General features: G+C 41.7%; 1 protein-coding gene across 4 annotated transcripts in view; it reads left to right on the top strand.

The window, feature by feature from the left end:
- PDE7B (phosphodiesterase 7B) overlaps nt 1–14,274 on the top strand; it is a 179,577-nt gene that overhangs the window by 158,548 nt on the left and 6,755 nt on the right. For all 4 annotated transcript variants that reach the window (XM_083831910.1, XM_083831911.1, XM_083831912.1 and 1 more), the window contains 7 exons: nt 934–997; nt 2,655–2,750; nt 4,415–4,515; nt 5,587–5,718; nt 10,750–10,841; nt 11,862–12,006; nt 14,019–14,115. In XM_083831910.1, the coding sequence (XP_083688036.1) occupies nt 934–997; nt 2,655–2,750; nt 4,415–4,515; nt 5,587–5,718; nt 10,750–10,841; nt 11,862–12,006; nt 14,019–14,115 (727 nt within the window). The remainder of the gene's footprint in view (nt 1–933; nt 998–2,654; nt 2,751–4,414; nt 4,516–5,586; nt 5,719–10,749; nt 10,842–11,861; nt 12,007–14,018; nt 14,116–14,274) is intronic.

A 14,274-nucleotide genomic window follows, 5' to 3' on the forward strand; every position in this document is an offset into this window, starting at 1 on the left:
AGATTTAATTTATCCACTCAGAAAAAGAAAAAAAAAAAAAAAAGCCCCTGTCTCACAGCTGGTCCAGAGCAGCTGTTACGCAACCCACAAGAAACGCCATAATGACGAAGGCTAAGAAACAGGGAACAATCACTGCATAGAGCTTCATGATAGTCATAATATTATAATTTTGCAGCTCTTATGCTTCCTATTAATGACATTGCTAACAAAACTGATGGCACTGGGATTACGTGCCTAGAAAATTTTTATTCTCTGCAGGAAAAGGTTATGTATGAGGTGTTAGGAAATAATTGAGAATCCAGAACTGGTCTGAATATAGACAAAGCAATTGGAGTGAACACCCATTTGCGATTCATATATGTATACGTCATACAGTTAGTTCAGTCTCAATCTCTCAGCTGAACTGATGCAGCTGTAAAAATGCTGCATATGGTAGCAATGATGGATCCTTCTGCATGGCTGAGTGTGCTTCACAGAAGCACTCTAAGTTCATAGAAACTGTACTTGTGTATCTGTTTATCAAAATGTCATTCATATTCTCCATGAGATCTAAGATTGTGTTTTACTGTAACAAAATCCTGAGAGAGTTTGTAATGAATTGATCTGGGGACATGAAAGAACATTAAAAAAGTTGTGCAGTAAAAGCAATTATTTTCATAACATTTTATGTTATTCCATGTTTTGAGCTCCATTTGAGGCCTTTTTAAGTGTCAACTTCAAAACCTCCTCAGTTAAAAGTGCAAGTGATACTTTTATGCGGTGTAACTAAATTTGGTTCCTGGCTTCTGATATTTCAAATACATGTCTATACCTTTCCTGAACAAAGCTTTAAAGTTGGAGGAACTGATCCTGTGATTAATATGGAATAATAATTTAAATCTGCTTTACAGTTTGATATGTCTATCATTTGCCTTTTTGAATTTGTTTTCCTAGCATATGCTATCCAAAGTGGGAATGTGGGATTTTGACATTTTCTTGTTTGACCGCTTGACAAATGGTAAGTAATTTCAAAAGAAATGTGTATATATATTTAAGATCTTTTTATATACAACTATCCTAAAAATTCCTAAGTAATATTTTGCTAAACTTTTCAAGTTTAGATTATTGAAAAAAAATGGACACAATTAACTCCTTTTAAAATCATACCCTTGAACATTTCAGGCTTTTCCCAGAATATTCAGAACTATAGGATAATGTTTATAAAGTGTATTTTTTGTATTAATCTAATCTCTTACATTTATTATGATCACCTTTTGCTTGTTTATTATGAATTGTTTATTAGTTTCAAGGAAGTATTTCAGTTCCCTTTGTGGGAAACTCCAAAGCTACTTTAAAATAGACCTATAAGATACATTGGTTGGTATGTTGATAATCAGTCAATTTCTATCAATATAAAGTACCTTTAACCAAACATATCCATGCTTTGTGTCAACCTTTTGGATAGAAAAATAGTAAAAGTCATTAAGACACTAAAACTTTGTGAAACTTTTTATCTAAATATATGCCTGTAACAGCACATCCTCACTGATGTCTATGCAGTGCCTCTTAGTCAGGTAGTTGCTGAAGAGGTCACAATCACACCATTGGCCTTTCTTAATTGCTTAAAGAAATTAGGTTCCCCATTCCTCACCCCCCAATTCAAGTAGATTCAGCTGCAGCAGGTGATGTAGGAGGAGTTGGTTTAGAGGTTAATTTAGCTGAGTGACTGGCAGGGAAGAGTGGAAAGGATGGCAAATAGTAAGGGAGGTAAAAACATAATTCTTCTAAATTACCTTTCTATGCCTCTAGTCAGTAGCCAAGGCCAAGTAAGTTTCCATGTCCTCTTCATACATATGTTTGATTTCTTTCCCGAGTTATATTAAATGAGAAAAGACTCTCTTCAGACATTGCTTAAACTTTGTATGGGTTGGTTGGGGTTTTTTCTGAACTTTTCTGGAAATGTTGGTACTGAATTACGCGGTGCAAACTTTTCTAAACACTGTGTGTATGTATAGTATAATATAGTCGATATATAATTGATAGCTAGGCTCAATTTTGTCAATGTTGCCAGTATCGAATTCACAGTAAGATCAATATTACAGTGGGACTTGAGACTGTAAATGCAGTAACTCATTTTTTCCTGTCTGCATCATCGTTGTGAGATGCAACTGTAGGTGAGCAAGGTATGTAGATCATGTACATGTTTGTACAGTCATTTATAAAGCAAAAAACTTTAATTACAAGCTGCAGAATTCTCATTAATTAATTAATTAATACAATATGGCATGTTGATGTGGCAGAAGAACCCTTCACTCTTTCTTTCATTTCTGGAGGTAACCTGGATTATGAAGATGATGGGGTTCTCAAACAATCTAGTCAAAAATTTTCCAGTTGAGACTATGTCAACTGGCCTTCTGTGTTGTGCTGATAATAGCAAACACAACCTTATGGCAACTGGACACCAGAATGGCACTGATACAGCCATGCTGTCAAGTCTTGATTGTATAAGGGAGTAATTTATACAAGCTACTTTATGAGTATCATCTAATCAGATATGATGAGAGCTAAGGTGATAGGAGCTGACTAATAGTTAGGAAACTACCAAAATTTTTAGTCTTGCATGGTTGGTAACTACATCTTAAAGGAATCTGAGAGTTGTTCGTCTCTGCTTTTAGGAAACAGTCTCGTAACACTGCTCTGTCACCTCTTCAACGTGCATGGACTTATTCACCATTTCCAGCTAGATATGGTTACGTTACATAGGTTTCTAGGTAAGTGGTCACCTCCAAATTGTTGTTAAATGCAGGTTACAGCTAAAGTAGAGCCTCAAAAAAGGTCTTGTCTTGTTCCGCCTAGTTATGTAAAATCACAATGTTGTTACAATTACTTCAGTAAAACGTTTCTGTGATGCATATTAGCGTACAGTTTACAGGTACTTGGACACTCAGTTCAGTACCTGTCAAGTCAGTGGAGGAACTTAAAAGACTTTGTATTGGACTTAAACATCCCAGTACTACAGTTTCACTGATGATTTAGAAAAATGTATGTCGTGCAGAGATGTGGCAGGCAGAGAAGGCCCACACAGGCAGACACTCATTGCAGAACCTACCCGTGCACAATACAATTGTGGTACAGCAACATTATTTTAGTGACTAATAGACCACTGAGACCCAGGGCAGTTAAAAGCTTATGTGCAAAATTCAACAAATTATATCAAGCTGTCTACACTGAACAGTGTTGATGAAAGCCCCTGCTGCTGTTACTGCCAACAGAAATATTAGCCCCATGCTGTCAGCGAACCAAAAGAAGAAATTGGCCAAAATCAATTGCTTTCTGCATCATGTTTTGAATGCAGCTGAATGCCGTTTTGTTTGACTGTCAGACAGCATTTCAAAGGCAGGATCTCTTCTTTGCTAACACACAACTGTTACTTCTGGATGGCTTTCCTCCAGTGTGGAGAGAGATGACTTCTCCCTGCCTTTGCTAGCTCCTGTGTCCTGACACAAGGTGGATGTTCAGATTAGAGCCAGAATTACTTAGGGTTTAAAGGGTTACTGACTATAACTTCAAATGAGCTGAAAACAAACTGAAGGCTAGGACTCCTCTGGCATGGCCCGTGCTGGAGGTAAGCACTGTAGTAATTTTGCCCATTGCCTTTCTGTCTCATCAATTTGATGGTGTCAAGGACAGCATTTTGGGCAAGGCCACACGCAGCTTCCACCATTCAAGTTGTGTTGCCCCGAGATCCCCTGACGGTGCGGGCACTGCTGCAAGGAGCAGATCAGCTTGAAGCACAAACCTCAGTGGTTTCCTGTGCTAGTGCAAAATGAGAGTTAACGGAGTGGCACTCAGTCTTCAGATGGTACACTTAAAGCTCCGCAAACTGATATGCAAGAACGACTGGTATTTTAAAATCGAAGCATCGTGTGGTTGTCACAGAATATTTTGATTCAAATAACCAAATGACCTATCTTTTGATTTTCTGTGGGAATGCCTTGAACTGTAGTCCTTGAACAGCAAATGGTGCCAGGATGTCAGGGCCTCTCCCGGTGCTGCAGTAAAATAGGCAGTACTGCCGTAATGACATATTACTCCCGTATGACAGCAGCCTAAATAATTACACGACGCTGTGGATAAATTTGCCTTTCTTCCTTATTTATTTTACTCCTGAATGAGAGCCTTCACTAAGGCAAGAAAGAGTTGATTTATGAACTAGACCCAGTGTATCCCCGTGGGCCTCACAAATCCTTTCATGCATTTTTTTTTTTCTGAAGGTATCCCAATAAGAGCACCAGTCTAAGTAAGCTACAGGTATTTGAAGAAACCCCATAGGCAGCTGACTGCAAAACCCCAAATTGTATTTTAAGTCCAGTTGCCAGTTGTGGCCATGGAATTCAGAGACAAAAAGGTCTTTGTTTTCTGTTTTGGTTCCCAGTTATGGTTCAAGAAGATTACCACAGCCAAAACCCGTACCACAATGCTGTCCATGCTGCTGACGTCACACAAGCTATGCACTGCTATCTAAGGGAGCCCAAGGTAATGACAGCCTTCCACGCTGATGTTGCTTTCAGATAATTCTCAAATTGCTTTCTCAGGATTAAAAACCAAGCAAATGTCAAAAACAACAACAAAAACTATTTTTAGATAGCAGAAAATGACTGTGTACTTGAAGTCACCAACAAGTCAGTAGCAAAGTCAGCTACAGCTTCCAGACACTCCAAGCAAGCTACTGAAATCACTTCCCATCATGCAGATGATGTATCCGAGTGCTGTTATATGAGCTCTGGCAAGTTTTGCTGTGGCAGGGTGCACCAGCCCTCCACCTGGGGTAGCAGTGCTCCCAGCAAAGCCAGTAGAAGGCAATGCCTGCCCGTGCATCAGTCACTTCAGGGCATAAGCCCCTCGCATCAATATTGTAAAGTACTGAATATGGCATTGGAGCACCAAAAGTGGGCACACAGTACCTTTGACTGGTTCTGTTGCAAGAGTATCCTCTGCACAAGCTTCTGAATGATAAGCTGTATAATAGAAAAAAATATGGGCAGGTTTTCAAATTTGTATGTCTGAAGTTAGAGAAGCAAATAATGTTCTCTAAAAAAATACCAACATTTGAACTGACATATTCAACAGCCAAGTCTGAAATTTCAAAAGTCTGTAAACTCTGCATTTTACAGATGCAGATGCTGTACTAGAAAATGAAGCATGATGTGTTGTTGATGTTGCTAAATGTTGAGGCGTAGCCCTTATCATGGATGCTACCATATACCGACCTGCTTGTACACTTACTTCCTTTTTTTAAACTGAATCTTTTAGACTAAGCTCAAACACTCATATAACAAGCCATATCTTGTCCTGAAAAATAAAAGGATAAGGAATACAAGCTGTTGTAACATGTGAAGGTAGTCTGATATACTTTATAGATTTTTTTTTTTAATAATGGCCTCAAAAAGATTGAGCACAATTAATTTTGGTTTTGACATCTGTGTACTCCTACAAAACTGAGCAGTGCCATGATGTCAGCTGGTTTGTTTATCTGCCAAAGGGGGTGGGGGGGCAGGGGGGAGTGTTTACTGTTTGTGTTCTTGTTGTGATTAATGTGTGATTCAGCTTGCCAACTTCCTCACCCCATCGGACATCATGCTTGGACTGCTAGCTGCTGCAGCTCATGATGTGGATCATCCAGGGGTCAACCAGCCCTTTTTGATCAAAACTAAACACCACCTTGCCAGCCTGTACCAGGTAAAAACACTCTTCAGACTGGTAATATGTAAAATAATGTCAAGGAGGGTCTAAGCAACTTGCAGTGAGCTTTCACAGTAATGAATGACCTACACTGTAAGTCTGAACAATTTCAGCTATGCTTCTCACTGGGCATCTTTTCTTATAGCAAAGCTGATGGACATGAGAAAGAAGGTAGAAATATGCAGTCTTGTTGAGGACATTTAAGCCAAATCAATTGCTTTGGTTATTTCTACTGTAGATTATCTGGGTTAAGGAGCTCTGGGTAGGAGAATTAAAATCAGACGGATGATTTGTATTTCATTTTCCTTCAGCAAGCAAGTAAACAACAAGAATGTCTCAAATTGGCATTATGTTAAAAGGAACTTCAGCTTCATCTGGCTTTAGGAAAATTGAACATTTCACGGATGTTGCAATTTAAAAAAAATAGAAGATAGAGGAAAAAAAAGTTGTAAATATTTACACAAACATGCCTAGAGATATAAAGAAAAAACTTAAAAGCACTCATCATAGGTCATGCCACATGCTGTTTAGACCAGTATCCTGTTTCTAAGAGCAGACCGTAAGGGATCTCAGAGAGAAATACAAGCCTGGGATAAGTATAGTGTTGTCCTTCACCTGGTATATATCCTCTTGTTCAAATAACTGTCAGTGAATCCATCTTCTACTGATTTTTGTGGTCCTTCCTGAACATATTTCTAGCTTTGGTCCATGGCAATTATTGTAGCTCTGGATTTTATCTATAATTATCATATATGTACAATCAAGCTATTTCTGTGTGCATGTGTACTTTATCATATATGCACATCTTTATTCTTTACATTATATTTATATATACACACTTGGGCGATGCCATAAATCATTTTGGTTGCTCTAACTGTAATTCGTAGTTAATAAATGGAGATTGTAGAGATTTCTATCCTTTGGAAGAATCAGCTTCAGCCTTCTTAAAAAGGTGTCAGAATATCCTCAGTTAAAAATAAATCTAATTGAGGAAGACTCACTAATAGCTGGGTGCCTTTCTATACATACTTAGTAAATGAAGAATTTGCTGTGATTTGCTAAGTACTTGTAAGGAGGTTCTGTCTTGTTTTGCCCTGCTCAAGCAACACTCGTGTTTAACATAAGTTGGATATGTAAGGGTTCGGTTTTCCTTCAGCCGTGGGAACAAGGCTGGGCCATGGGATCCCCAGCCAGGATGTGGTGATGCTCAGAGACTCCAAACCTTGTGACTGGCCTAGTCACAGATTGGAGGTCTTTTAATAGTCTTAAGTGTAAAAAAAAAAAAAAAAAAAAAAATTATTTCCCTGTCCTGAAGATTGTGTTACAGTGATCCTCTAGTTTTAGGGTTCAATCCTCTGATATGACAGAGACTTCCTAGCATTCAGTCTTTAAAATAAATCTGTGCTACTCAGGGTTTTTCAAAAAATAAGAAGTGGTGAAGCAAGCTCTCTGGAAATCAGAGTTGAAAACACCAGTCTGTAAGCCATCACATAGATTTTTTTCCCTGCGTGGTTTATCTCCTACCGCCCAGCCTAAGCCATCAGATAACTAATGGCAATTAGACTTAATAAGGCAGTAGATTGTCCCTGGGTGGAATAGCTGACTACTAATTGTTGGCAACAGCTTCAGGGATTCTGGCTGCTTGCATTTAACAGGGGAGTCATATGACTTCATGCTCAGTTGTCACTTGTTAACTTGACCTTTCCTTTTCCCTGCTCCATGTACTTTAGACATGAGATACTAGACACTGTAGCGGCTTCGATTTAAGTTCTCATATAGCAGCAGGCAAAGATCAGAAATTTACAGGAGTGGAAATATTCTGGAATGGATACCCATGTTGTTGTTTGTGTTTTTTTTTTTTCTTTGAGTAACTATTAGTTGGATGCAAGGAAGTTCTTGGATACCTACACACGCGGTCCTGTTCTGGCTGGCCTTCAGTGTGGCCAAATGTTAGGGAAGCAGGCTTTCCATACAGGGCTTGGGAGAGCTCTAGGCCAGCACCGTAAGTGTAAGACAGCCCAGAGGCTGGCAGTCTCTCAAGCTCAGCTGTGAGCCAGTCAGAGAGAAAACTGAAAAAGAGCCTCTTGCTGTGCAGGTAAAGCATTTGTTTGACAAAGATGGGCGATGCTTAAGTTAAGTGTGTGCAGGAGTTAAGCATGTGCAGGGACCAGCAAGCACCAGCATGCTCCTTCCTTCCCAGGGGAGCCGTGTTGAGATGGTAGACACTGGCAGGTCTTCCCCTTAATGAATACAGCAGAGCCTTAAGGTTCCAGACCACTTGTGGGGAAACAGGGGAGGTGACAAAGCAGGTACAAATTTGGGCTGGAAAATAGGTTTACAGGAACAAAATGAGGTCTGTCAGGCAAGTGAGCCCCAGCAACATGCTCTGCTCTGTGAAGGTGGTTAGGAGTGGATACTGCCAAGAGAGGTGTGGAGACAACAAAATCCAAGACACCTCTGTTGGGGTTCCTCTTGTAGTTGAGGACAGATAGGAAAACAGAAGGGAGAAATCACCCAATGAACAGTAAGGGGGAGGGGGGGGAAGCACACAGCAACATAGGCACTTAACACATGAAACTACAGTGTTTTGATTTGAAATTAACTTTATTCCGTATTTTTCCTCAGCTAGCCAATTGTGATCTGTTTCACAGACAAGCTTGCTCTGCATTCTCTACCCAGAGAACTTTCTGTACTCACCTTGTCTGGTTTCTCTTGAGAAACTGCTTGCACTCTTATGCTGACAACCAGGTATTTCAGGCCCCTGAGCATAATGTGTATAAGCCATACATCTATAGTCAACAAACCCGAGCTCAAAAGACAACTCTTCAATGTGAAAGGCCTATAGCCTGCATGGTTGGCTGAATCTGAGACTGAGGTCCCAGCAGTCACAATTTCCTGGTTCACAGGGAAGTTGACTGAATGATAAGCTGACAGTCAGTTGTAAACTCTTAAACCACACTGTCTCTTGGAACACAGAAGGGAAGGATGTATCTGAAACATCACAGAACGGTAGAAGAGAAATGAAGACAACCCAGTGGGAATCACTGAGCTCGATCCCACTGCAGCTCTGGAAGGGATATGGGGGCGTGGGATGCTCTGCAGGGGACCTCAGCCCGGAGGAGGTTTCAGGGGCTGGGTGCATCAGATGGGAACTGCAGGAACTGTGAGTGCAGTCACGGTCTGCAGCAAGCATCAGACTTCCCAAAGATGACAGCCAGGCAGGGTTTGTCTACTTTACCTTCAGGTAGGAAGACAGCAGCCCGTGAACCTGGAGCAACCACCGGCACCAGGATTCAGCTCTGAGATTAGGGAGGTGAAAGAAGAAAAAAGATAGTGTGTCCTACTATAGTCCCTTGTTTTTCTTGGTCAGGGTACAGGGTTGCAAAAGTCCATCCTGATGTATTTAGGCAAAAACGAGAAGGATATTTAAGTTGGCTGGTAAACAGAATTGCTGTCAAAAGTAATTTAGACATTGCCTCGCTTGTTCTGATGGTTGGAAAGTTGTTTTTTTTGGTTTTTTTTGTATCGGTAATTTCTATTAGGGAAGCAACATGTGAATTCAAAAAGCAGCAGAGCGTACTGCAGAAAATATTGTAATGGCAAATCAATCAAATTTGTGCTCTCACCTTTGCAGTAACTTTGAGCACTAAATTTCAAGAAAACTTTGTGAAGATGGTCAAAATGCAAACTGGGTCTGGTTACTGGCACTCTTTTGTGTTTCAGTGGTCGTTCCATACAGTAGGATAACAAAGAAGGAAAGGGAAGCCTTAAGGAGAACATAATGCTGAGTCCTTCTTGGAGCAGTGGAGCTGTGCATCACATCCGACAGGAAAGGCAGCAGTCCTGCAGCTACAGCTCAGAGTTGTGTGACTGTGCAGAAAGGAGCCAAAGACTGACAGTGGCCAGAGAGAGGGATGCTGATGCTAGTTTTTTAGTGGGCAGCAACAGGGTGGAGTCCTTGTTCTGCTACCTGCCCAAAAGTTTGGGTTGTTTGTTTGTTGTTTGCTTGTTTGAATCTAGTGCTCATCTACTGAAAAAGCCACAGATAGTGCCCAAAAGATGCTGTAACTCCCCCAAGAGTGTCCCCATTGCTGGGTGACAGTCATCTCATTTGTACTGTGTGCTTTTTTTGTGTGTTCAGGGACTGAGTAGTTCATTGGAGGGTCTTTTGTTGGGCTTTGCCTCTGCAGCAAACAGGTTTGACTTGTAAAAATTGTGCTAGAGGTTTCTGAGAAAGTTACATTGCTGAACTGTTGAGTGGTAGAAAGCATTCTGTGGACTAAATGGCTGATGATTGATAAGCGCATTGTGTGTTAGGACAGTAATATGAAATCATCAGACCCAAGATACCCAATTTGTTATAATTTACAGCTATAAAGCTGTGTTTCTGTTCCCTGGGATTATTGTTTTTCCTGTCTAACTTTGTTTCCACTTAGTTGGAAGCAAACAAACAAGGACTCAAAATTTGTTGCAGACTCTGTTGCTGAAGCCTGCAGATGCTTAGTGATGCTGGTATCTTGTTGTCACTGAGCAGCTGCCAGGAGCTTCCAGTTCCCTGACTTCAGGGGAAGTTTGGCAGTTCAGTTTTCTTTTACTTGTCTGCTCTGCATTCAGACTGTAGAAACCGAAAAGTCAGCTTGGGATCAGTGCGAGGTAAACCATAAGCTAGATAAGATTTTGCAATCATGATTTAATTAATTTGTTAATAAATCTGTTAGAATGTAAGCTACCTTGCACTCAGATGTGATTAACTCCTCTGTTCACAGCAGGGCTCAAAAAATGCAGAACAGGACCCTAGGGTTGACCTTAGCTAGGAAACCTAGAAGCACAAAGTTCTTAACTCTAGAAATCCAGAGCACTTCCTCATACCCAAATGTGGCTAAAAAGCACGTTTTATGCTCAATCTCTTTCAGTTTGTTACAGCAAACAATTTCCAACCAGCTCTAGGCATCGTGTGATATGGCAAATGTGTATCTGTGCCGTGTGCACTTCCCTAATCCTTTAATGTATTCCTTTTATTCATCCCAGAATGTTTCTGTGCTAGAAAATCACCACTGGAGATCTACGATAGGCATGCTTCGAGAATCACGGCTCCTCGCCCACCTGCCCAAGGAGGTGACGTAAGTGTCAGCTGGAGGAAATGCATCACTGAAAAACTGATCCTTGGTTTCCTTCGCTCTTCTTGAGAGGAAACAGGCCGAGAAGTCAGACTTCAGAGTAGGCTGAACATCCTGCTCTCTCTTGGTGCCAGTATGAAACCACAAAACAAAGTTATACCGCAGAAGTATTTTCTAAGAATTTGCCTCTTCAGCATGAGGATGGACGCTGTCAGTGGAAACATTGGGCATCCCAGCAAGAGCAGACCTTTTCAGATCTATTGTTGGCATTTTTCTTTTACACAGCACCAACCAGACATGGAAAGATTTAATGACTAAAAAGTATGCAATAGAAAAATTGAGGAGTTGGTCAAGTAGCTTAGAGGTTGCTAAGGAATCCCACGCGTTGCAGAGGAGGTGTGGTTCGGTTTTCAGCTTCTCTGGGTGAAGTGAGGGAAAAAAAGAAAGCAACATTAGCACCTAGGCCAAGGTGATGCTCATTTCTTACCTGCTGGTGTTGTGCAGTGCTTTTCCTACCAAGGAAAGGAGACGGAGCCAATGAACAGCCTGCAATACTAGGGTTTAATCACAGGTGACCTTGCCAAGAATGTAAACAAGTTGCCTGGAAGCAATAAGCTCCATATTCCTCCAGAAATCCCTCACATCAGACTGACAACTTCTGTTCAGTCCTACTTTAGAGTTGCTTGCAGTATTCAGCACCCCACTCTGAGCAGCTGAAGTAAAACATGACCATTTTTCTAGATGCTACATCCTGTTTATTTTTCCTTTCCTAGCACTTTTGGGAAGCTTTCAGAACCACTTACACAAACAAACATTATTTTTTTTCCACATTATCCATTCCTGCTCAAGCCATTTAGGCAGCTAGAGCAGTTGTACCCTACCCACCCCATCAGAGAATGACCACGCAGACCAGATTGGATCCGTGAAGAACAAGGAAGCTTTGTGCTAGCTGTGGCCCATAGCAGGTTGTTTTGCACGATTAGTGGTTTCATGACTAAAGGGGCTTGTTTTCCTTAATTGCAGACAGGACATCGAGCAGCAGCTAGGCTCCCTGATCTTGGCGACAGACATCAACAGACAGAATGAGTTCTTGATCCGTCTGAAGTCTCACCTTGACAATCAGGATTTGAGACTGGAGGATGCACAAGACAGACATTTTATGCTTCAGGTAACTTTTAAAATTATTTCTTTCCACTATTGTTTTCTTACACATTTTTCAAGTCATGGTATTTCCCAGTACACATTAGAGTAACATAGGGATAGTGTTTCTGAACAACAGCACTGCCTTACCTAGTGTCATAATCACTTTGCTTCTGCCACCTGGCATGTCAGACAAGCATAAGGCGTCTCTCATGTTTCCTTATGTGAGCTCCTTGAGTTAAAAAGCTGGGAATGCAACAGACAGCGGAGAGCGTCATATGCTGAGAAATGATGATAAGCCACTAATTACTTTATTTCCAGAACACTGCATCTCTTCCCAGGTAACGCCTCGACTTCATTCTCCGTATGACGAGTGTCACTTCAGTGGTGTCATTTCCTAGTGAGGGGCAGGAGAGCGCCCTTCCTGGTGCTCTTCCCGAGGCAGGCAGCCTGACACCAGGTGCCCGAGCCCTGCTCCTGCGACTGGTGCTCAGAAGGTGCTGCTGCAGAGGCAGATGTTGCCATGGCAGCAGGTGCTTCGCTACTGGAGCGTAGCTACAGAAGAAAACCGTGTTTTATTTAAAAACCAAATAGATTCAAACTGATTCTTCGAGCTAAGCTGCAGTCATTAACAGGCCCTTCAGAATAAACCTCTACCTATTAAAGCATTACTGGGATTAAAGTAGCTGTATATACATGCTTCTGTGGAGAACTGACATCAATTTCCCTCTTAAGCGCACAAAAGAGTTAAAGTGAGCGTTGTCATTTACAAAACAAACATCTACACGTTATCACTTTGTTGAGGTTACGGGAAAGGTGACAGCTGCAGGGAAAGAAGTGCTGATCTGTTAATTCTTCCCCCTCCAGAAGCGTGGGAAATGTAGCAATCTGCTCGTCTGTCCTCCGAGAAACACGGCCTTCTGTCAGATTCCTGCACGGCCTGCGCAGGGCAGGATGATGGGTTTATCATATTTCTGGACAGATTAAGCAAGAAAGTTGTGCAAGTGCCAGAGGCACGGGGATTACAGATCTCAACTATGGCAAAAAAAAATCCTTATGCACTTTCTTGAAGACAGATAAAAACTAGGACAGAGACATAGTGAGATTTACTTGTTTAGTGGATTATTTGTGGAAGAAAAAAAAACATCAAGAATTCTAGACTGGTCAGGATAGGTTAAAGAATGGTTGGAATGCTCTTTTAAGTACACAGTAACATTAAGGCTAATCAATTTAATCCAGAAAGAAAAGTGACTTCGGAGACTTCCCTCCTCCGGTTCACAGGTCTGAATTTACACAGGAAATATTTCTTATGTTTTCCTCTCCGGGTGCCAGAATGAATTCTGTCCTCTGTCAAACTAACCGACTGTGTTCAGTCTCTCTAGGAAGAAGTAAGGTACACAACATCTCGTTCCAAGGCAGTAAGGCAGATGGATTATTACATAGCTCTCTTTATGAAGCAGTTACATGATTTTAAAATCCTTTTGCCCTCCTGTTCTCATTCCCCTACAAAGCACTTAATAGCCCTGGTTAACTAAGTGAAACCAAGCCAGAGGCAGTGCACAGGGCCCTGTGCTTAGCTTTGTAAAGAAAAGCACGTGGCCATTAAACTGAAGTGTAATTGAAGTGAGATGCAAGGTCACTCACTGAGACCACAGAGGAACGACGCCCGAACAGCCTTACACCAGCTTGGCTCTTCCTTCCCTCAGCATCACTCACAGATCCTGAGCCAGGCAATCGGCAGGAGCCAGCCTGAAGCTTTTGTTGGCTTACTCCTTACAAGGGATATCCAAAAGACTTTGCCATCTTGGAATTTGGCCCTCCTCTTGTTCTCACTACAGTAAAGCAGAGGGCTGGATGAAAGGTTTGTTTGCTGCTCTTTCCTCAAAAGGCATGTTTGGGTGAGGCTCAGTACCCAAAAGGTGATCTTAACCCTTCCCACCATCGCTGGTGAGGCCTGGGAGTTTCACGACTGCAGCTTTACAACTGAAGCACTGCTAGGTAATTTATTTTCTCACCTCTACTTTTCCCCTTTACTTTCAGATTGCGCTCAAGTGTGCTGACATTTGCAACCCGTGCCGGCTGTGGGACCTGAGCAAACAGTGGAGCGAGCGAGTCTGTGAGGAGTTCTACCGGCAAGGTCAGCCCCTTCCCCACCTGCTCTCAGGCACGGTGTGCAGCCGGACAGAGAGCTGACACTGGCAAGGAGCATTCAGCCCTTTGCCTTGAAATATCCCTCAAGGACAGGCAGTTGCACGGACACACTGCCTCATCTGGAAAGGGAGGAGGAGCAGAGGAG

The sequence above is a fragment of the Anser anser genome (genome assembly GCF_964211835.1).
Source record: "Anser anser genome assembly, chromosome: 3".
NCBI classification, from domain to species: Eukaryota; Metazoa; Chordata; class Aves; order Anseriformes; family Anatidae; genus Anser; species Anser anser.